We start from the raw sequence: 21,143 nt of genomic DNA, 5'->3' as shown, positions 1-21,143 counted from the left end.
ACACAAAGGACTGATGGAGCCCAGGCCATCTCTGCAATGAGCTGTGCTCAGCCCTGCTGAGATGAAACCTGCAGCAGCTCAGGTGGGAGCAGCCCCACAGAACAGACTGGGATGCTCCAGGCAGCTCCAGCTCCCACCCAGGATTGCTACAGCAGCCTCAGGGAACATGAGGGGGTCTGGCAAAGTCACACTGACAGCAGAGATGGGCTCTCATCACCTCTGAATTCCTGTTTTAATTCCCAAAGGGAGCAGGCAGTGCTGGTGCCCAGGGAGCTCTGCAGGGCAGGGCTGTGCTGGGGTGGGTTTGGGCTCATTTTTAATCCCTGAAGGAAAAGTCACATCACAGGATCCCAGAATGGTGGGGCTGAAGGGATCTCAAAGCCACCCCTGCCATGGCAGGGACATTTCCACTGTCCCAGGAGCTCCCAGCCCTGTCCAGCCTGGCCTGGGACATTTCCAGGGATCCAGGGGCAGCCACAGCTGCTCTGGGCCTGCCAGAAACTCCTTTAAAAAACACTCCTGGTGAGAAGAAAATGTCACAAAACCAGATAGAAACTGCTCATTGCTAGCAAGAAAAACGAGACAAATTATAAATATTAAACATTTATTATTTTTCTCATAGGAAGGTTACAAGATTCCATTTTAAACAACAGGACAAGGGCTTTTAATGCTGTTGGGATTTTGATTTGCTTCTGTTAAGGGGAAAGAGAGAAGGAGGAACTGGTGTAAAGGTAATACCAGAAGCAGTGCAAATTGAGATGAATTTCTTTCTTCAGTGCTGAAACCACAAGGTAAGCCCTTCCCAGTTAAACAGAGTTTATTTTCCAGTTCCTTGTACCCCAGAGAACACAGGGCCCTCCTTCTCCCCCACCCTCCCCTGCAGGAGCAGGGACAGCCCTGGAGGTGACACTTGATCCAAATGAGACCTGAACAGAATAGAAATGCTCAGAACTCCCCCCTGCTCAGGCACCCTGTGCTGCAGCTCTGTCACAGACACGTGGCACACACCCACAGAAACACAGACAGGGAAATCAAAGAACCCAAAACACTTCACGTTCAGCTCGGAGCTAAGGAAGGCAAAGCTGGAAACACGAGTTCCTGACACCTTGTGCAAGTCCTGCTCACAGAAAATATTCCTTGTGCCCCCCAAGGGCACCAGGCCTGTCCCAGCAGCAGCACCAGGAGCTGGCCCAGCGCTGCCCCGTGCCAATGCCAAATGCCAAATGCCAAATGCCATCCCTTCCTCATCCTGGGCCAGCCAAGGGGCTCCCAGGGCTCCCCTCCCTGCAGCTCTCAGAAGTCGATGCTTGCCAGACCTGTGTGAAGAGAAAGAGGGGTTTGGGGGAAGAAATTAATTAATTAATTAATTATTTTCTTTATCCATTGGGGGAAGAAATTTATTTATTTATTTATTTATTCATTCTTACCCTCCCTGCCCTTCACTGAAAATTATTTATTTATTTATTCATTTATTCATCCATTCATTCATTCTTACTCCCTGCCCTTCACTAAAATTTATTTATTTATTTATTCACTCATTCATTCTTACTCCCTGCCCTTCACTGAAATTTATTTATTTATTTATTTATTTATTCATCCATTCATTCATTCTTACCCTCCCTGCCCTCCACTGAAACCAGCTCAGTTACATACAGCAGGAAAGATGATTCCAGAGTTGTTCCATTTTTTTTAAAACTTCAAGATAAAGGATTTGGTGTGAGGGAAGAAGGAAAAGGTTGGGCTGTGCTTTTTTAGCCCTTTTCTGATTGTGATGCAGCAATTAATTGGATGAAGTCAATTTGCAGGAGCTCTGGAGTCACTCATGGCAGAGAGAACAACACAAAGCTCAGGAGCCTCAGGGTCTGCCCCTGGCATCAGGAGCACAAAGCAGGGGAAAGCACCACCAGATTCACAGTGAATAAAAACCCAGCTTTGGATTAAAGCACATCCTTGCCCTGCCCACTGGGCAGCTCATTATCACCTTTGGGGTCATTGTATTTTCCAACTGCTCCTGGGGGTTTGGTTTTTCTTTTGTTCCTCCTCACCTATGGAATTTTCCCCAGGAGTTGCTGGGAAGCTGCTGGCACTGATGGGTGCTTGAGAAAACCAAGGTTTGGCTGGGCACAGGTAAAAGGAGGCAGGGGCAGCTGCTGGCTCTGCCCCGGAGCTTTGTGAAGCAAATCCTCACCTCCATCCCCTCCTGGCTCAGCCAAAAACGCTGGCACAGAGTCCCTGGTTCTGTTTGTCATTAATCCCATGGCTGCTGTTTGTTTGCCTTGCTATCCATACCAGTAAAGAACTGTTACTTCTATCCTCATATCTGCCTGAGAGCCCCTTAATTTCAAAATTATAATAATTCCAAGGGAGGGGGTTACATTCTCCAATCCACTGCCTTCCCCAGCAGACACCTCACCCTCTCTTTCAAACCAAGACACCTGCACCCCTCAACCTGAGCAGCCCAAGCTCATCCCAGCCAAGAACAATGCTGAGATCCCCAAAGAGGGGCTGCCATGAGCAGGGGAACTTTTGGCTCCTCTGTAAATAAAGTTGTGTGTTACAGTCACCACTTCTCAGCCTGAAGAAATCCAGTGCAGAACGTGGGTTTGGGGCTCAGAACCCTGCAGGATTCAGGACAGCACCACCACAGCTCTGTCACAGCAGCACAACAGGGTGCTGAAGAGCTCCTTTCACCAGTTTTTAAATGAAAATCTCTTTTTACCAGCTCTGCCAGAGGCTTTGCTCTCAGCCACGCTGCAGAGACCAAATCTATTCCCATTTGCTGAGGAGCAGTCAATGAAATAACAGCAATAAAATCTGCTCTTGGACACTCAGGCAGGAGCAGGGAAAGGGCAGGAGGATGAAGGGGGGAAATGATTCCGGTGGCAGGCAGAGCTTTTCTGGAAAGTCCCTGAAATTGCAGCCACAAGTTGAGACAAACTGTGACTGCAACAGAGCTGTCCCTCTGATCTGGACAGACTCACTGTGGCCATCCAAACAATTCCCCTCATTTCATCACTTCAGCAGCAGCTAGAGAAAGCCTAAACCAAGTCTCTCTCACAGAAATTCCAGCCCAGGAGAGGCAGAACAAAAGGAACATGCAGAAGAGCTCATCTCAGAGGGAATGTTTTTCCCCAGGGAGAGAACAGAGTGGAAAACTTCAGTGTCAGATGGCTGCAAATGGGGACAGTGCAGAGAAGCCTGGGATAAGTAATACAAATTTATTTTTGTGTTGTCAGGACACTGTGCCTTCATATACCATGTGCCCATATGGCACTTCCCATGCATGGATTTGTAAACCTTTCAATTAGCACTGATGGGATACAGCAGGCAGTTATTTAAAGTAACCCATACGGCATCTCCTGGTGCAAAACTCCCAACACCCTGCACTGGACTTGGGTGCCCAGAACCCCCCAAAGGCTGTGGAGGGACAATCCTGGAGCAGGGGGGCTCTGAGTACAGCTGGTGTGACACCCAGCCCTGCCCCAGGACATCTCCAGGTGCTGCAGAACCTCACCCAGGTCGCTGCTGTCCTTGGAAGCCCAGCAGATGCAGTAGTGCTGCATCAGTTGTTCAAACAGCTCCTTTTCATCCAGGAATTCAAGGGCTTCTATTCTGTAGGAATAAAAGGAAAGTCAGGATTTGAGCTGAACTCTCACAGAATTTTTACTGAACTGTTCACTCTATGGGAGTAGAAACTATGGCCAGAAAGGCAGTGACCCCTCCAGGGAATAATGAAAATAATGACAGGTATTTGTCCATGGTGCCAGCACTGTCAGTGCATGGAACAGGTGACACAGAGGCTCCTTTCAGCCTTCATCCCTGCAGCTCCTGAGCCAGGACTCATCTGTGTCCTCCTCACAATACCTGGGCTGCTACTGAGGATCTAAAGGGGCAAAAGCTCCTGAATGCACTGCCAGGTGTGAAGGGCTGCAGAGGAACCCTCAGGGAAAGGCTTTTCTCAAGAAAAAGCATTTTCCCCGGTGGTACTGGAGGACAGAGTTTACATAACCCTGTTTCCTGGCATGTGGAACAAGTGCAAGGAGCTGAGCAGATCCAAGGTAGCCAAAAATGCTGCAGAGAAAGCACGAGCTCTGTGTCTCCACCAGTGCCATATGGTCCCACCAACATCCCTGTTCCTTTTTAAACCACCTCTGATTTCCACTCTCACCTGTTCAGTTCCAGGCTCTGAGAAACCCCCATCCAGGAATATTTTGACCAAGGTGACTTGCTCAGCTAATTCCAACTATGAATGACTCACAGCAATTCACATTTCACATTATATCCCTAAGAAGTTACTCCTTAAAATTCCCCACTGTTTAGCATTTAAGGCAGAAACATTAACAGAATCCAGGCAGATCAGTGGCTGTTAACAGCCTTTAGTCCCTGCTCTGTGCTCTGAGTTCTGCAGACCCAGCAGTCTCCCCCTCATGATTTCAACTTGTCGTGGTTTAACCCCAGGCAAAATTTTCACAAGGAACATCTTGGGGACTGCAAAAAGTCAACACAGAATTTCTGCAGCATCCTCCATCTGCAAATTCCTGTCAGGAGCTGCCTTCTGTCACACCCAAATAAGCCATCACTACTTGCAGCCTGCTCTGGCAGCCTTCACCCCTTGGATCATCAGTGCAGGCTCTGCAGAGCCTCAGCAGTTTGTGTCTCCCTGGGCAGCACCTGCAGCCTGCTCTGTCACACCAGGGGATCCCACACTGGATGGCAAGGACCTTGGGAATGAGTTTGGGCTCCCAGAGTGGCACCTTTTGACATCAGCCTGTGGCAGGAGGCTGTACACCTTCATCATGTCGATGGCTCGGGCGTGCTCCCAGCCACTGGCCAGCAGTCGTTCCCTCTGCAAAACAAAGGGCAGCACAGCTCTGACAGCACTGCAGGCAAAGGCAGAGCACAGCTGCTCCCCCTCTGCATTCCTCTGCAGCTGATGGAGCTGTCCTTTGAAATCTCCCACACTCTTCCCTGAACATCTGTGCTGATCTCTGCAGGGCCAGGCAGGGCTGGGCTCTGACCAGGAGGTTTTGGGGAAACACTGACATCCAGCAAGCAAAGAGAAGCTCTGGAGTGACCTGTGAGCTGCCAGGACCAACAAGAAACACGGAGAGAGACTGTACAAGGGCTGGAGGGACAGGGAATGGCCAGTGCCACAGGGCAGGGCTGGATGGGATCTTGGGCAGGAATTGCTCCCTGGCAGGGTGGGCAGGGCTGGATGGGATCTTGGGCAGGAATTGCTCCCTGTAGGGTGGGCAGGGCTGGGTGGGATCTTGGGCAGGAATTGTTCCCTGGCAGGGTGGGCAGGGCTGGGTGGGATCTTGGGCAGGAATTGCTCCCTGGCAGGGTGGGCAGGGCTGGCACAGCTGGGGCTGCCCCTGGATGCCTGGCAGTGCCCAAGGCCAGGCTGGACATTGGGATTAGAGCAGCCTGGGACAGTGGGAGTGTCCCTGCCATGGCAGGGTGGCTCTGGATGATCTCTACAGTCCCTTTTACCCCAAACTGTGCCCCAGTGTTTGCCCCACCCTGCCCTGCTGGGCCCCACAGGGCACACTCAGAGCTCCCAGCCAGGCTGACAAGGCTCAGTCTCAGCCCCCCAGCTCTGTGCCCTCACCTGGGAGTCCAGGGAGCTGCAGAGCTCCACCCCAGCCAGGTTGCACTGCCGGCGCTGCAGGTTCTCAATCATGATCTGCCCGAAGCGATCGCCCATGTTCACCTGAGGGACAGAGCACAAAGGGATCCATCCCCATGTTCAACAAAAGGGACAGAGCAAAAAGGGATCCCCATGTTCAACAAAAGGGACAGAGCAGAAAGGGATCCCCATGTTCACCTGAGGGACAGAGCAGAAAGGGATCCCCATGTTCAACAAAAGGGACAGAGCAAAAAAGGGATCCCCATGTTCACAACACACAGAAGGGATCCCCATGTTCAACAAAAGGGACAGAGCAAAAAAGGGATCCCCATGTTCACACAAAAGGGATCCCCATGTTCACCTGAGGGACAGAGCAGAAAGGGATCCCCATGTTCAACAAAAGGGACAGAGCAGAAAGGGATCCCCATGTTCAACAAAAGGGACAGAGCAGAAAGGGATCCCCATGTTCACCTGAGGGACAAAACAAAAAGGGATCCCCATGTTCACACAAAAGGGATCCCCATGTTCACAGCACACAGAAGGGATCCCCATGTTCACCTGAGAGACAAAACAAAAAGGGATCCCCATGTTCACAACACACACAAGGGATCCCCATGTTCACCTGAGGGACAGAACAAAAAGAGATCCCCATGTTCACAACACACAAAAGGGATCCCCATGTTCACAACACACACAAGGGATCCCCCTGCCCCTCACACAAATCCACAGGGAAAAGCAGGAGCCTGCTCAAACCCTGGCACTGCCCACACCCCAAAATGCACAGGATGATGTCAGGGAGCAGCTCTGCCTCCTCCTCCTCTCAGTGCCAGGGACAGTGCCCCTGCCCTGGTGGGCACCAGAGCTGCCTGTGCTCCCAGCCCTCAGCCCTTCCTTCAGCTCCCAGCAGTGATTTACAGCCTGCCAGATCCTGTTACTCATTCCTGGAGGCACCCATTTCCCCTGAGGCAGAGTTTTACTTCCACAGGGAGAACCACAGTTGATGCTGATGTGATTTTTGCTCCACTTTGCCAAAGAACACAGAGGTAATTATGTAATGTTATACACCCAGAGCCAGCACTCAGCATCACTGCTTCTCCCTCTGCTTCAGCTAAATCAATATTCTATGGTTTTTTCCACATATGGATTAAGTCTCAATTATTTTGCTTCAACACAGTCCAGAAATTGTCTTTCAGAATAGCTGCATTTTCTCTCCAATGAGCTAACCAAGCTCCAAGTTAAAACACATTACTACAGAAATTCAGCAGGAACTGCTGTTTCTCCAAAAGGACATGGCCCACTCACTCCTCAACAACTCCCACCCACGAGAGCCATTTTCATGGCAACAATGCAGCTCTGAAAATGCCCCTTTGCTTTTACCTGCTCATAATTGATAACCATGGCCACGGGGAAGGTGCTTGCTGCCCACCTGAGCAGGTTTGCAGACTGCTGGGGGGTCATGTAAACCAGCACACACTCAGCCACCAGCAGCGTTGGCAAACTGCAAAACAGAAGCACAGAGAACACGATTTCCAGCACAGCAACAGGAAAATTCTGCTCAGGATTGTGAGCAAGCCAAGCACTCCACGTCCCCACAATTTCCTCCAAGAGCTCCATTTTTTATCAACCAGGCACTGAAGACTGAATGAAATCTCTTCACCACATTGACTAAAACTGGGCTTTCTGTGAATTAATGAAGCACAGGAGACTCCTGTGGCTGTGAAGCAGAGATTTCAGGGATCAACCCCCCAAAGCCAGCCCTGAGCACACAGCAGAGCATCCCCTGCCAGCAGGAACTGAGGTGTGTTAAAATCCCCAGTACACACAGCTCACACTCTTGTAGAGATCAGGCATCAATTACAAATTGAAAAAATAAAAAAGTTTTCTCTTTGCAAAAAGTTCTCAGAAGAATTTTAATTAGACAAATTTGTTCAGTTTCTGTAAAACAATCTTCATATATTATTATCTAACAAAATGTAATCTATAGTTTGCACGTTGCCTCTTCCCCCTCCATCCACAAAACAACAAAAATAGACATCTACACAAGTGATGTTCTTCACAATTATTGAGTTTGCTTTTAATTGCTGGAATGAAAGGGGGAAAAAAGTCACTAGAAGCAGGAGAAATTCCACAAGGAGCAGCAATGTAGGCAAGCAAGGCAACATTTCAGAGGATGGAAGTGTAAAGAATTAAATGGCAATTTGATGCATTCTGCTTCCCCATATGCTCTCTCCCACCCAGCCAGATCTCTGCTATTTATATTGCTCACATTTGAAAGGTCTGTCCATCAACCACTCCCAAACTCAACTCCTGCCCCCCCAGAGCCTCCTGGTGAGCAAGAAAACCCCAGAGCAGCTTTGGGGTTCAGAGCCCAAGGGTTCCAACCAAAAGGTTTAGGGAAAAACAGGGGGTTAGGAGGAGGCCACAGAAAATAATGGCAGAGCTAGAAATCAGAACTGGCAGAATCCTGGGGTGATTTGGGGTGGTTTGGATCAGAGAGCACCCAGTGCCCAGGGCAGGGACACCTTCCCCCATCCCAGCTCCAGGCCTGGCCAGCCTGGCCTGGGACAAGCAAGGCCTTCCACAAATCCCCATTAAAAAAAAAAAACCAAAACCCAATTAAAACCCTATGATCTTACTGTATATATCAATATCTATATACCAAAACCCTATGACCTTACTGCATATATCTATATATATATTAAAACCTTATGATCTTATTGTATATATCAATATATATGTATATATCAAAACCTTATGATCTTACTGTATATATTAAAAAATATATATATTAAAACACTGTGATCTTACTGTATGTATCTATATATCTGTATAGATATCAAAACCCTATGATTTTATTGTATGCATCTATATATCTATATATTTATAGATATCAAAACACTATGATCTTACTGTATGTATCTATATATCTGTATAACTATATATATTAAAACCTTATAATCTTACTGTATGCATCTATATATCTATATATTTATATATATTAAAACCCTATGACCTTACTGTGTGTATCTATATATTTTTATATATATATTAAAACCCTATAATCTTACTATATGTATCTATATATCTATACAGATATCAAAACCCTATGACCTTACTGTACACATAAAAATAAAACATTTCTGTATCTCAGAGCCCTTGCTCTTACTGTCCATCCAGGCCATGTTTCCTCAGCTTTTCCTCCAGGTCTGCAGAGCAGCGCAGGTCTGCCCCCAGGATGGAATATCGGCTGGAGTCCAGGCTGTGGGAATCTGCAAGGCACATGGGAGACACTGTGACACATGACAGGGGTCTCTTGGGAGCTGGGAGGCAAAAAACTGCACAGGAGCCAAAGTTCAGTGTGTTACACCCAGCAGCAAACTCCTCTTTTCAAAAGATGAATTTTCCCTTCCTGGTGGTGTTCTGCAGGGCTCCAGCAGCAGCAGACCCTGCACTGAGCCTCCTCTCTCCCTCTGCAGCCACACTGAAGCAGAGAGGTTATCCCAGCTGTTTCCATGGTTTCCAGGAATGCAGAGAGAAGAAAAATGGGAAGATTAAAGGCAGGATTTTTGTCTTGTTTGGAGAGTCTTCTTAGATGGCCCAATGTACATAGGAACCACATAAAATACATCAATTTCTGAAAAACAAAGCTAAGTGACAATATCTCAAATATTACCAATAGATAGAGCTATATAAATTAACTATATATGCAGTCATATAATAAATATGGGGACCAGACACAGACTTGGGGCCAAAGAAAAGTTCTCATTTAGCATTTTGGTATGATTTAGTGGTGGTATTTCAGGAAAGAGCCAATCAGAGAAGGTATTCTGAGCACCAGATATTCCCCTGGGGTACAGCAGGATCCTGTGGATTCCTGAGGAGGGACAAAGCCCAGAGCCCAGGGAGTCCCTGGCACAGCTGGCAAGAAGCAGCAGAGCCCCCTGCCATCAATAATTCCACACCCAGAGGAGCCCAGTGCCCACAGGGGGCCCTTCCCAGGTGCTCCATCAACCCCAAAGTGCTGCAGGAGCTCTGGGCTGGCTCTGGGACACCTCAGCTCTGCTGCTGCAACCCCAAAGTGCTGCAGGAGCTCTGGGCTGGCTCTGGGACACCTCAGCTCTGCTGCTCCATCAACCCCAAAGCCCTGCAGGAGCTCTGGGCTGGCTCTGGGACACCCCAGCTCTGCTGCTCCATCAACCCCAAAGCCCTGCAGGAGCTCTGGGCTGGCTCTGGGACACCTCAGCTCTGCTGCTCCATCAACCCCAAAGCCCTGCAGGAGCTCTGGGCTGGCTCTGGGACACCTCAGCTCTGCTGCAGGGCACTCCAGAGCTCCCTGGGCAGCCCCTTCCAGTGCCAGGCCATCCTTCCATGGAGAAATTCCTCCTGATGTCCAACCTGAGCCTCCCCTGGCACTGCCTGAGTGAGGAGACAGGAAAATCTGAAGGGGCAGAACGAAAGGGGTTTCCATTTCAGGAGAGGGGAGCAAGAACACTGGGGACAAGTGTGGGTTTTCCCAATTTCCAACCGAGCAGGGATCCAGCATTCCACCTCTGTTCAGCCTTCCTGCTCCTTGAAAGCAGCACTAGCCACAATAGCTGCCATTCCAGCAACACTTGGGAGCAGATCCAGGAATCAGAAACAGTTCATAAAGAGAGTTACAAGGGAAGAAAAGAGAAAAAAAAAAAAAAAAAAAAAAAAAGTTGTGCAGTATGCTGAATGATTCAACATTTTGAGTCAAGGCTTTTTCCATGTGCATGTTCTGTAATAGCTTTACTACTTCCCACACCCTTCTATTTAAGTGATTACATCAAGGCCATGATAATGGCATCAAAAAAAGCCACCCAAAAACCCCACCACACACAGGGAAGTGTTTAAATAGGGACTGGTTTCTGTCCATGGATACGGCACAGCGAGCGTCAGCCACCACAATTAGTAGGGAATTAATGCCAGCTCCCTGTCCAGCCTTGGAGGCTTGGACACACAAATACAGCAATGAAGAACAGAAATAAAAGCCAGAAATAAACCACAAAACTTTTTAAGTGATCCAGAAGAAGAGCACAGACTCCTAGGTGGAAGCAAACGTGCCTTGCTCGCACCACACTGATTCAGCATTTCTGTCACAAAATCCTGAATTGCTTTGGATTGAAGGGACCATGGAGATCATGCAGTGCCACCCCTGCCATGGCAGGGACACCTCCCACTGCCCCAGGCTGCTCCAGGCTGGCCTTGGACATCCCAGGGATCCAGGGGCAGCCAGAGCTTCTCTGGGAACCTGTGCCAGGGCTGCCCCCTCCCAGGGAAGGGTTTCTCCTCAGGGAAGGATTTCTCCTCAGGATCTCACCTCAATTTCCCCCTTTTCAGTCTGATCAGACCTAACCAAGCCAAGCTCAGCTGCTCCATCACCTCCCCTTAGGGAGCAAACAGTCCCTGACTGCAGGGCAGTGGCAGCTGGGCACAGCTGGAGCTGTCACTGTCCCCAGGCTGGAGGGCAGAAATCCAGCCCCAAACATCCCAGACTGCTGGGACATGCTCTGGCACCAGTTCCCACCTGAGTGCAGGGCTGGAGATTCCTGGGGCTGTGCAGGGAATTCCCTGTGGGTCCCTTCCCCCCCAGCATACTCTGAGCAGTATCAAAGTGAGCAATCTGCTGCAAATGGATTTTACAATTCCTGCCCATCCATAGGGCTGCTGCAAAAAGAAAACCAAGCTCCAGCCTGGCAGCACTGCCACGTGGTCCCCATTGATTTCTTTTGAGGAACAAGAGTTTGTTTTAACTGAATTGATTTTGTGTGTGTGCTCAAACCCCTCTGTTCATTCTTACTGCAGTGCTGTGACTCAGGCCACAACGCTGGCACAGCCAATGGCATTTGGTGGCTCAGACCTCTGAAAATCCCAAATTCCAGGCACTAATTCCTACCCAGGCACCACCACCTCGTGTTGTGTTTTTAGTGAGCTTGTTTGGGTGGGTGCTCTCCTCCAGAGCTGCCCTGGGGATTTGTGTGATGCTCACACCCAGCCAGGTACAAAGACCCTCTCTGTACCTGGCTGAAATGAAGGTGTGAGAAACACCAAACTCAGATTTGAGAAAAGGGAGGGGATGGAGAAGAACACAAAGATGAGCCCCACAGCCCAGCCAGGCTCTCCTGGCTTGGGCACAGGGCTCAGCTCTCCAGGAATAATCAATAGGGAATGCTCTGCCCTGGGCACACACTTGTCTGTTTATTTTCCATGACTTTGGCACAGAGGTAACAACACAAGTGGTTCAAATTTCACAGCCACAGAACAAGATAAGCTCGTAGTAACTGAGTAGTAGCAGGAGCTGCTTATAGCTGCCTTTTGACCTCAGCACACTGAATCTTCCCTTGCCAGCACTGCCAGGAGAAATGAGTGCAGGGCTGGAGAGAGCCCCAGGCCCTGCTGCTGCAGGGGCAGCACTGCAGGCACACCCAGCTCCTCCTCTGCCTCCAGAACCCAGCTCCCTTCTCTTACTCTCTTCTCACATTAGTGCAACAATTTCCTGGAGGTTTTCCAAGAGACAGCATGCAGATACTATTGACTCAAAGAGATTTCATTAGGATTTCCATGCTGAGGGATCTGTGGCAGCCTGCCCTGCACGCTGCTGTCCCCCAGCCCTGCAGGGCACTGCCACACACTCAGCTTGTCCTGGCAGCCCAGGGCCAGCCCTGCAGGGCACTGCCACACACTCAGCTTGTCCTGGCAGCCCAGGGCCACCCCTGCAGCCACCCTGGGTCACACAAACTCTGGGGATGGAGGGGAGCTGGAAGTGCCCAAGCTGGCCTGGACAGGGCAGGTGTGAGAGGCTCACAAGGGACAGTTTGCACCTGCCAGGGTCACAGAGGGGCAGCACTGCCCTGCCAGCAGCACAGCACCCACTGGCAGTGCCAGAGAGCCTGGAGAGCTGGGCTGTGCCACAGGCAGGGCACTGCTGTCCCTGGGCTGTGCCACAGGTATGTCACTGCTGTCCTGGGCTGTGCCACAGGCAGGGCACTGCTGTCCCTGGGCTGTGCCACAGGCAGGGCACTGCTGTCCTGGAGTGTGTCACAGGCAGGGCACTGCTGTCCCTGGGCTGTGCCACAGGCAGGGCACTGCTGTCCTGGAGTGTGTCACAGGCAGGGCACTGCTGTCCCTGGGCTGTGCCACAGGTATGTCACTGCTGTCCTGGGCTGTGCCACAGGTATGGCACTGCTGTCCTGGGGTGTGCCACAGGCAGGGCACTGCTGTCCCTGGGCTGTCACTGGGGCTGTCACTGGGGTGTGTCACAGGCAGGGCACTGCTGTCCCTGGGTGTGCCACAGGCAGGGCACTGCTGTCCCTGGGCTGTCCTGGGGCTGTCACTGGGGCTGTCCCTGGGCTGTCACTCACCACCTGCACTCCTGGCCACCTGCTCTGTCCTGGCCCTGCTCTGGACACTGCTCAGCGCCCTGATGGCAGTGAAGCTGTGTCAGCACAGATGTGTGTTAGATGTGTGTTAGCTGTGTGTTAACTATTAGCACATGTGTGTAAGCTGTGTGTAAGCACAGATGTATGTAAGCTGTGTGTAAACTGTGTGTAAGCTGTGTGTGTTAGCACAGATGTGTGCAATCTGTGTGTTAGCTGTGTGTGTTAACACAGATGTGTGTAAGCTCTGTGTAAGCTGTGTGTTAGGTGTGTGTAAGCTGTGTGTGTTAGCACAGATGTGTGTAAGCTGTGTGTAAGCTGTGTTAGGTGTGTGTTAGCTGTGTGTGTTATCACAGGTGTGTGTAAGCTGTGTGTAAGTTGTGTGTAAGCTGTGTGTGTTAGCACAGGTGTGTGTAAGCCGTGTGTAAGCTGTGTATTAGGTGTGTGTAAGCTGTGTGTGTTAGCACAGATGTGAGTTAGCTGTGTGTAAGCTGTGTGTGTTAGCACAGATGTGTGTTAGGTGTGTGTGTAAGCTGAGTGTAAGCTGTGTGTGTGTTAGCACAGATGTGTGTTAGCTGTGTGTGTTAGCACAGATGTATGTAAGCTGTGTGTAAGCTGTGTGTGTTAGCACAGCTGTGTGTAAGCTGTGTGTTAGCTGTGTGTGTTAGCACAGGTATGTTTAAGCTGTATGTAAGCTGTGTGTAAGCTGTGTGTGTTAGCACAGATGTATGTAAGCTGTGTGTAAGCTGTGTGTGTTAGCACAGCTGTGTGTAAGCAGCAGCTTTGTGCCATCACAACACTCAGAAAAGCAGTGACAGAACCCGAGTTGTGTCAATCCACACCAGCAAACTCAACCCCCAAATTCCAACCTAAGCACTGCCAGGAGTGTGAGCTGGTGTGGGGAGGCAGCACAGGGAGGGACAGGATTCTCAACTCCTGCTCCACACCCCCACAGAAATGAGGAACATTTCCCTGCCTGGCAGTGCTGCTCCCCTGTGCCAGGGCTGTTCCCAGAACACTGCACAGCAGCACCAGCTCAGACCTTTGGTCTCCCCAGGATGACACCCAACCTTCCAGAGGCAAGAGCAGCTCCACAGGAAAACTGTGAGAGAGGAAACACCTACCAACACTGGCATTTAAATTGATTTCTAGCTTCTTCTCAAAACCACTTAAAATTGCTTTGTATTTCTGGACCATTACTGAGCTCATGCTTTCATCCATCTATTTATTCTAATACCCAGATCCTGCAGGAAGGCAGCAATAATCATTTACATGTGAGGCACAAACTGTTTTTCCCCCCATGTGCATCACTTTCTATTAATCCACATTGAAATCATCATCAAGTCACTAATTTCACAAGATACTTCTGCAGTTCTTTACCACTCTTCAGAGTTTGGATTTGCCAACAAGCTGCCACTTACTAATCACTATTTTCCCAATTTTTTCTTGGTGTTGAACAACAACATACCCTCAAGCACAGATCTCCATCTCCTCCATAACAAAAATTAAAACATATGCTCGCCCTCCATCCCAGCTCTCATCCATATGAGAACCATTCCTTCCCCAGCACCACTGTGCCATTTCTCTGGCACACTGTGCCATGGGACACAGTCAAAACACATTCCTGGAATGCAAGCACTGCTCTGATGTCCTCTTCCAACAGATGTGTTGGTTTAGAGAGCTCCAGCAGATCTGGGAAGCACAGCTGGCCTCTGCAAGAGCCATGGTGGCTCTTTCTCAACACACCCTAAGATCCCTGTGCTCCACTCAGTGTGTCTGGCAGAGTTCCTGGGATCTGTTCAGCACAGACATCATCCTACTGCCCTGGGGGTGCCTGGATTTCCCCTGGAGCCCCCCTGAGCCACAGCCACCCCTTCCAGCTGCAGACTGTTCAGTGAGAGGGCACAGACTGAGCAGCTGAGGAAATTCCTCAAGTCCCTTCAGATCTGTAAGAACAGATTTATCATTTCTTCCAGCTCCTCTTCTGCTGGCACTTCCCCACAAAGCAGCTCCATTCCCTGATCCTCACAGGGATCTCTCTGCACCTCACCTGAGCCTGGGGGTCACTCCAAGCTGGAGTTCCACAGCACTCCCAGCACCTCCAGCTGTCCTGCACACCCTGCTGCATCCCAAAGCCCTGGCAGCAGCAGAGCTACACAGCAGGGCTGTGACTGAAGTGTTAACACTGAGAAGGAGCCAGAGCAGCAGCTCCAGAGAAACCAGTCTCACCAGTACAGCCCAGTGCAGGAACAGACTGCAGCAGTGCAGGCTGCAGGTGTTCTGCTGTTCAGCTCCTCAGGAACACAGCACAGACCTTGGGGTGCCCCTGCAGATCTCCCTGGGGTCCCCAGCAGCCCTTTGTTCTCACCTAGAGCTCTGGGCTTTCATCTCTGGGGGTACTTGGAGAGCTCTGCCCTTCAGAGCACATCTGCAGGGCTGGGGAGTGAAGAATCAATCATGAGCAGCAATAAAATCTGCAGGATGTGCCCAGAGCCTGGGCTAGAGCTGCCCCAGGTGGGCACACAGGCAGCAGCAGGCTCTGCCAGGGTCACACCAGCTCACACAGAGCAGTTCTGTGCTGGATGTGGCAATTTCTGCCCCTCCTGCACTGTCCAAGGCAGCTGCACACCTCAGCTCTGCACTGACAACACAAACTCAATGGAACTCAGGGAATTTTCCACAGCTAAAAAGGTTTTCAAGTGCAGTCCTGACACAAATATACAATTATAGAATGGCTTGGGCTGGGAGGGACCTAAAGAACTCCCAGTGCCACCCCTGCCATGGCAGGGACAGCTCCCACTGCCCCAAGCCTGGCTGGGACACTGCCAGGGATGGGGAGTCCAAACCTGCTGTCCATAATGAGGTTAGAAACCAAGAGAGCACAACCACACCTGAAATTATTAATTATTATTATCCTTTTAATACCAAAATGTAACAAACAGCACTGGCTCACGAGCCTGGACTGTGCAGGCTGTGTTTCTGCTGGGAAAAGTCTGTTAAATGTAAAGATTTGTGCTCTTAATGAGACAGAAAGCAGATAAACACTCTACAGATATTTTCATCCAGTATCCATGCCTCTCTCTAGCACTTTTTCCTTTCCTGTGACAGAAAAGGAGCTACATATGAGAGAAAAAGAAAAAAAACCAACAACTTTCTGCCAGAATAAAATCATTTAAAGAGAAGACATTTCTAACATGACACAGAACAAATGGGCAGGAGTCTGTAAGAGAAGAAAAAAGCCTCTTTTCCCTCCCAATTCTCTGTCCAAACAGCATTTCAAACATTAAAAGCCTGCCCACATAGCAGAACAAAATGATCAGAAAAGTTTTAAAAGTGCTGCAGTACATCACTGACTGAGTTTGAAGATGACTCACCTATTAGAAGAGAGTCCCCTGAATGGGATTCCATAATTGGTTTTGACAGGGGAGGTTTTGATCTGTGGGAAGAAGGAAGAAGTATCTCAGAGCAGTTAAGCCTGTTTAACAGTGTGCTTACAGCTTTTTTCTTAACATATATATATATATGTGTGTGTCTGTGTGTGAGTGTGTGTGCCAAGAGCAGCTGAGGGAATGTCTCTGCCCTCTGCTGGAAAGGAAAACCTCTGCAAGGCTGGTGAAGTTGCAGCTTTATAGACAATTTCTTTAAGTTCTGAGAGAATCTTTCAATAGAAATGCAGGTACTGTGTGCTGTGTCCTCAACAATCCTCAGTGGATTCATCCCAACAGGACATTCCCAGGCAGCTGAGCAGGCACAGCTGGGAATTCAGGGCTGTCTTCAACAGCAAGAGAAGAATTCATCACCTCTGACTGTCAGGAGACTGTCCCTGCACAGAGCAGCTCTGCTTGGCTCCCTAAAGCCTTCACACATCCTTCTCCAGCCTGGGACCCTGCAGAATGAACCTTTATCCTGCACACAGCCCTGCAATGCTTTGGGAAGGACCTTAAATCCCAGCCAGAGCCACCCAGCCATGGCAGGGACACCTCCCACTGCCCCAGGCTGCTCCAAACCCTGTCCAGCCTGGCCTGGGGCACTGCCAGGGATCCAGCCTCAGCAGCTCTGGGCACCCAGGGCTCACCTCCCACCCCAGAACCTGCAGAGTTTCTCAGCAGAGATGAAATACTGGCACTGACTGACAGCCAGTCCCACAGCCAAGCACAGGCCTCACACTTACTTGATATTGTGGATTTTTCTGGCAACAATCATTGGAAAATCCACTTCAAAATATTTTCTAGGGAGAAGATTTTCATCCTGGGAATTGGAGGAAGACACTGGAATTAGGGACACTCAAGTTTTACTTGTAGAGAACTTTAAATGCTGAACAGATCTGGTTTGGCTTCTGCTGGCATTTCTAACAGTGGTATAACAATGTCCCACAGCTTAAAACCCCCTAAAATCCAACAACAGGCAGCTGAGAGACATTAGAATGCCCTCTAAGAATTAAAGAAATTATTTAACATTTTCTGTAGCCACAGAATACCAGGACAGCTGGGGCTGGAAGGGACCTTTGGAGCTCCCCCAGCCCAAGCCCTGCCCAGGCAGGGTCACCCAGAGCAGTGACACAGAACCTGTCCAGGGGCTTGGGATGTGTCCAGAGAGGAGAAGGACTCAAATCACTCAAATCCCAGCTCAGCAAACACTCCAACCCTGTGTTCTGGGAGAGCACAGCCACAGGACCCTGCCACAGCATTTCCCAAGATTTTCAGCACAGCCTCCCAAGGAAAGAAGCAGGAATGTTGTGCACAGACAGTGATCACATCCCAGCTCCCTCCAGCCCACAGCCAGAGCCCAGCTCAGCCTGCTGCACAAGAGGAAAGCTCTTCATGCCACGTTGGCACAATTTCCCAGCCTGCTGAAGCTGTGCCAAGGCTCTCCCATCCCTCTGTGATGGATGCTGCCTGTTCTGCCTGTCACCCCTGCCTTTCTGAGGTGGAACCAGCACTCAGAGCACTCAGAGCACTCAGCACCTGGCTCCCAGCTCCTGCACATTCACTGCACCACACCTGCTCTCTGCAAGGACCAAGAATTGCAATTACAGGCCCCACTTCAGCAGTTAAAATCACTGTTACCAAACCAGGATATTGGCAGAGCTTTTATAGGAATGCAGATAAAAGTTCCACATCTCAGAAAAAAAAAAAAAATCAGACTTGTCTCCCTTCCACTGATGGAATACAACTAATTGTGACCAAGCAAAATGCTCCTCAGGCTTCCTCCAGAACCCAAATTTGGCAATGAAATGGTAATGAGAAGAGAATTCACTCAGAGGTGTGCTCACCCAGAATGATACCATCATACAACACCTGAATAACTGAATTTCCATGAATTACACACACACACACACAAACATTCCTGTACATGGCACAGGCTGCCCAGAGCAGCTGTGGCTGCCCTGGATCCCTGGCAGTGCCCAAGGCCAGGCTGGATGGGGCTTGGGGCACCCTGGGACAGAGGAAGGTGTCCCTGCCCTCAGCAGAGGGTGGGACTGGATGATTTTCCAGATTCCTCCCAACCCAAACCACTCTGTGATTCCATGATTTACATAACCAAACCACAACTGGAATCCCAGTGGGGAAATGTGGCAGCAGCTCAGGGAGTGCCCCTGTAGGGCCAGCCCTGATCTCCACAGACAAGGAGCTGCTGGAGAGGGTCCAGCAGAGGCCACAGAGATGGTTTGGGGTCTGGAGCATCTCTGAGATGGGGATACACTGCAGGAACTGAGAGGGGATCCCTCAATCCACACAAATCCCAGCAGGGGTGTCAGAGGATGGTGCCAGACTCTGCTCAGTGACAGGATGAGGAGCAGTGGCCAGAAACTAAAACACAACAAGTTCCACCCTGACATGAGGAAGAACCTCTTTCATGAGTGAAGAGCAGAGCCCTGACATGGCAGAGCCTGGAACAGCTGCCCAGGCAGGGTGTGGAGGGTGTGGACTCCCAAACCCACCTGGACACGTTCCTGTGTCCCCTGCCCCAGGTGTCCCTGCCTGGCCAGGGGCTGCAATGATGACCAGAGGTTCCTTCCCGTCCCCTCCCTGGTCCCCCAGCCCCTGACCCAGCCAGGCTGTCCCTGCAGCTCCTGTTACCTTCAGTCTCCAGAACAGGGTGTCCATGCCAGCCCCAAGATTAATAACCTGGCAGTTGCACTCTGTCTTCTCCAGGAAAGCCTTGATCAGGTAACTGACCCCGTGCACACGAGCATAATAACCTGCAACACACACAGACCCTGGCAGTCACTACTGTCACATAATGCTCCATGTTTAACACTCATGGACAGCTTCAGGCAGTCTCTAGGAAGAATAATGCCCTCTTTTTAACATAGCTAAGAGCTTTTGTTTTAATTTTTTAATTACAAACAAAACCTCATGCACTGATAAAACAGAGCTCCATCTCTGGGGCACACAGAGACAGCCCATTCAGAACACAGAAAGCAAAGGAAGAGTTTTGATCCACAGACTGATATTTGAAACATCAGATACAGCATGGAATTACTGCTGTGAAGAATCCTGTCTCATCCTCTCACACACTCCCAGTGCAGAGGTTTTGTCAGGACAGCTGTGGTGTCCCCAGCCCTGTTCCAACTTGCCTCTGTTGATCTCAGGTGCTTTCCTTTCTTTGGCTTGTCTCACAAAATACTGGATGTAAGGGTCCTTCCAGTAGCCAACACTCACAGCAAACCTGTGCAGCAGCAGGGAAAAGAGAGAATGATGAAATAAAGCCACCAGAATTTACCCTAAAAGATACACAGGCTGGAAAGGTCCCTCTGGTCTGGGTGTGCACATGCAGACGTGGTTTAAAAACCTGTTCCATGTGTGGAACTACTTGAATTAAGAGATTATATACAGTTTAGTTAGAAATTCTAGCTGTTGCCATATTCAACATCCATCTTTTTAATGGCCTCTTCACTACTGGACAAGATTTTGTGAGCACAGACCCAAATCTCAAATATTTCTTCCTGGGGGACTCCAGCTCCTCAGACACACAAATCAGGCTTTAGTTCCACACACTGCTATATGACAAGCTGCTTGCACCTATTCCAGAGCTCCCACACATCAGTTCAGCACACTGATACTCGGTTTTAACACAACTCACGACTTTTACAATTGATTCCAAAAAGAAAACTCCCCAAAACTCAACCACCCAACGACCTGCTGCTCCAAACCCAAAATGCCAACCAGTAAGATGAGAAGTTAAAACCCACCCGGGCACAAAGGGCAATGAAACTCATCCCTGGCAGTGCCCACCCTGCAGGGGAAGGGAATCTGAAAATCTCCAAGGTGGGTCATGGCTGAGATATCAAACCCACCCAGCGCTATGAGCCGTGGTCAGCAGCGCCGCGGGTTTGTAGCCGAGCCCCGGCAGGGTTTAGCAGCCAGGGGAGGTTTGGGGCGCAGTGCCGGTCCCGGCTGCTCGGAGCATCCCGGTCCTGACCCGAACTCGGGGGGGTTCAGCCGCGGACACACCGGGACCAGCCCCGGGAGTGACCCCCAGCCGGGCCCGGGGCTCCGAGACAGCGGCACAGGCCGCGCCTCGCCCCGCACCGCCCAGCCCCGCTCTGTGCGCAGTGACACCGGCGGGCCCGGCCCGGCCCGGCGCCGCTCCGGTACCGTTTGCAGACGGACGCGTCCTCGCACGTTCCCCGCACCGCCTCGTCCGCCTCGTCGGGGCCGGCAGCGGCCGCCATGGAGCGCGCGGGGCCCGGGCGCTGCCGCCGCCCTGGGCCCGCCCCCCGCCGCCTCTCATTGGGCAGCCCTCGGCGGAACTCGGCAGCCATTGGTCCGTGCGCTCATGGAAATGAGCAACGCCCAATCAGAGCGCGGCGCGGGGCGCAGCGCCTCGCCCAGGAAGCGGCTGCGGCAGCGCAAGGCGAACCGGGAGTTGTAGTCCAGGCGCCGCTAGGCGGCAGGGCGGGGTGCCGGGTTGGGGCTGCCCGCGGACGGGCGATCCCTCCCGGGAGCTCGGCCCGGCTGCCCCTCATGGAGCGGCAGCGCCCGGCGGCACCGACAGAGCGGCGCAGGAGGAGCCGCGGCGCTGAGCGGCAGCGCCATCCGCGCTGCGGGCGGGACATCCGGCCCGGGGGCTCCGCTGGCGCGCGGGGCGGGGCCGGAAGCGGCGGGGGCCGG

At 50.9% G+C, this 21,143-nt stretch overlaps 1 protein-coding gene across 1 annotated transcript; it reads right to left on the bottom strand.

The window, feature by feature from the left end:
- Positions 1 to 587: 587 nt before the first annotated feature.
- Positions 588 to 20,809, bottom strand: LCMT1 (leucine carboxyl methyltransferase 1). The gene is made up of 11 exons (XM_033074387.1): positions 20,628 to 20,809; positions 19,607 to 19,698; positions 19,107 to 19,228; positions 17,198 to 17,274; positions 16,401 to 16,462; positions 8,796 to 8,898; positions 7,007 to 7,127; positions 5,612 to 5,713; positions 4,755 to 4,846; positions 3,515 to 3,612; positions 588 to 1,316 (listed from the first exon to the last, which is right to left on the bottom strand). Exons 1-11 carry the CDS (start codon positions 20,792 to 20,794, stop codon positions 1,294 to 1,296), a joined length of 1,059 nt encoding a protein of 352 aa, XP_032930278.1. The 5' UTR covers positions 20,795 to 20,809; the 3' UTR covers positions 588 to 1,293.
- Between the last annotated feature and the right edge of the window lie 334 nt (positions 20,810 to 21,143).

Source organism: Catharus ustulatus, chromosome 16 (genome assembly GCF_009819885.2).
Source record: "Catharus ustulatus isolate bCatUst1 chromosome 16, bCatUst1.pri.v2, whole genome shotgun sequence".
Lineage (NCBI taxonomy): Eukaryota > Metazoa > Chordata > Aves > Passeriformes > Turdidae > Catharus > Catharus ustulatus.
This window is presented reverse-complemented; position numbering and strand designations above follow the sequence as displayed.

Excerpts from the sequence above, each read along its gene's own strand:
- LCMT1 (XM_033074387.1), bottom strand. The coding sequence starts at position 20,794 with ATGGCTGCCGAGTTCCGCCGAGGGCTGCCCAATGAGAGGCGGCGGGGG. Across the intron at positions 16,463-17,197 it reads AGAAAAATCCACAATATCAA|ATCAAAACCTCCCCTGTCAA; the intron begins GTAAGTGTGAGG and ends TTCTTCCCACAG. Across the intron at positions 5,714-7,006 it reads TGGTTATCAATTATGAGCAG|GTGAACATGGGCGATCGCTT; the intron begins GTAAAAGCAAAG and ends TCTGTCCCTCAG.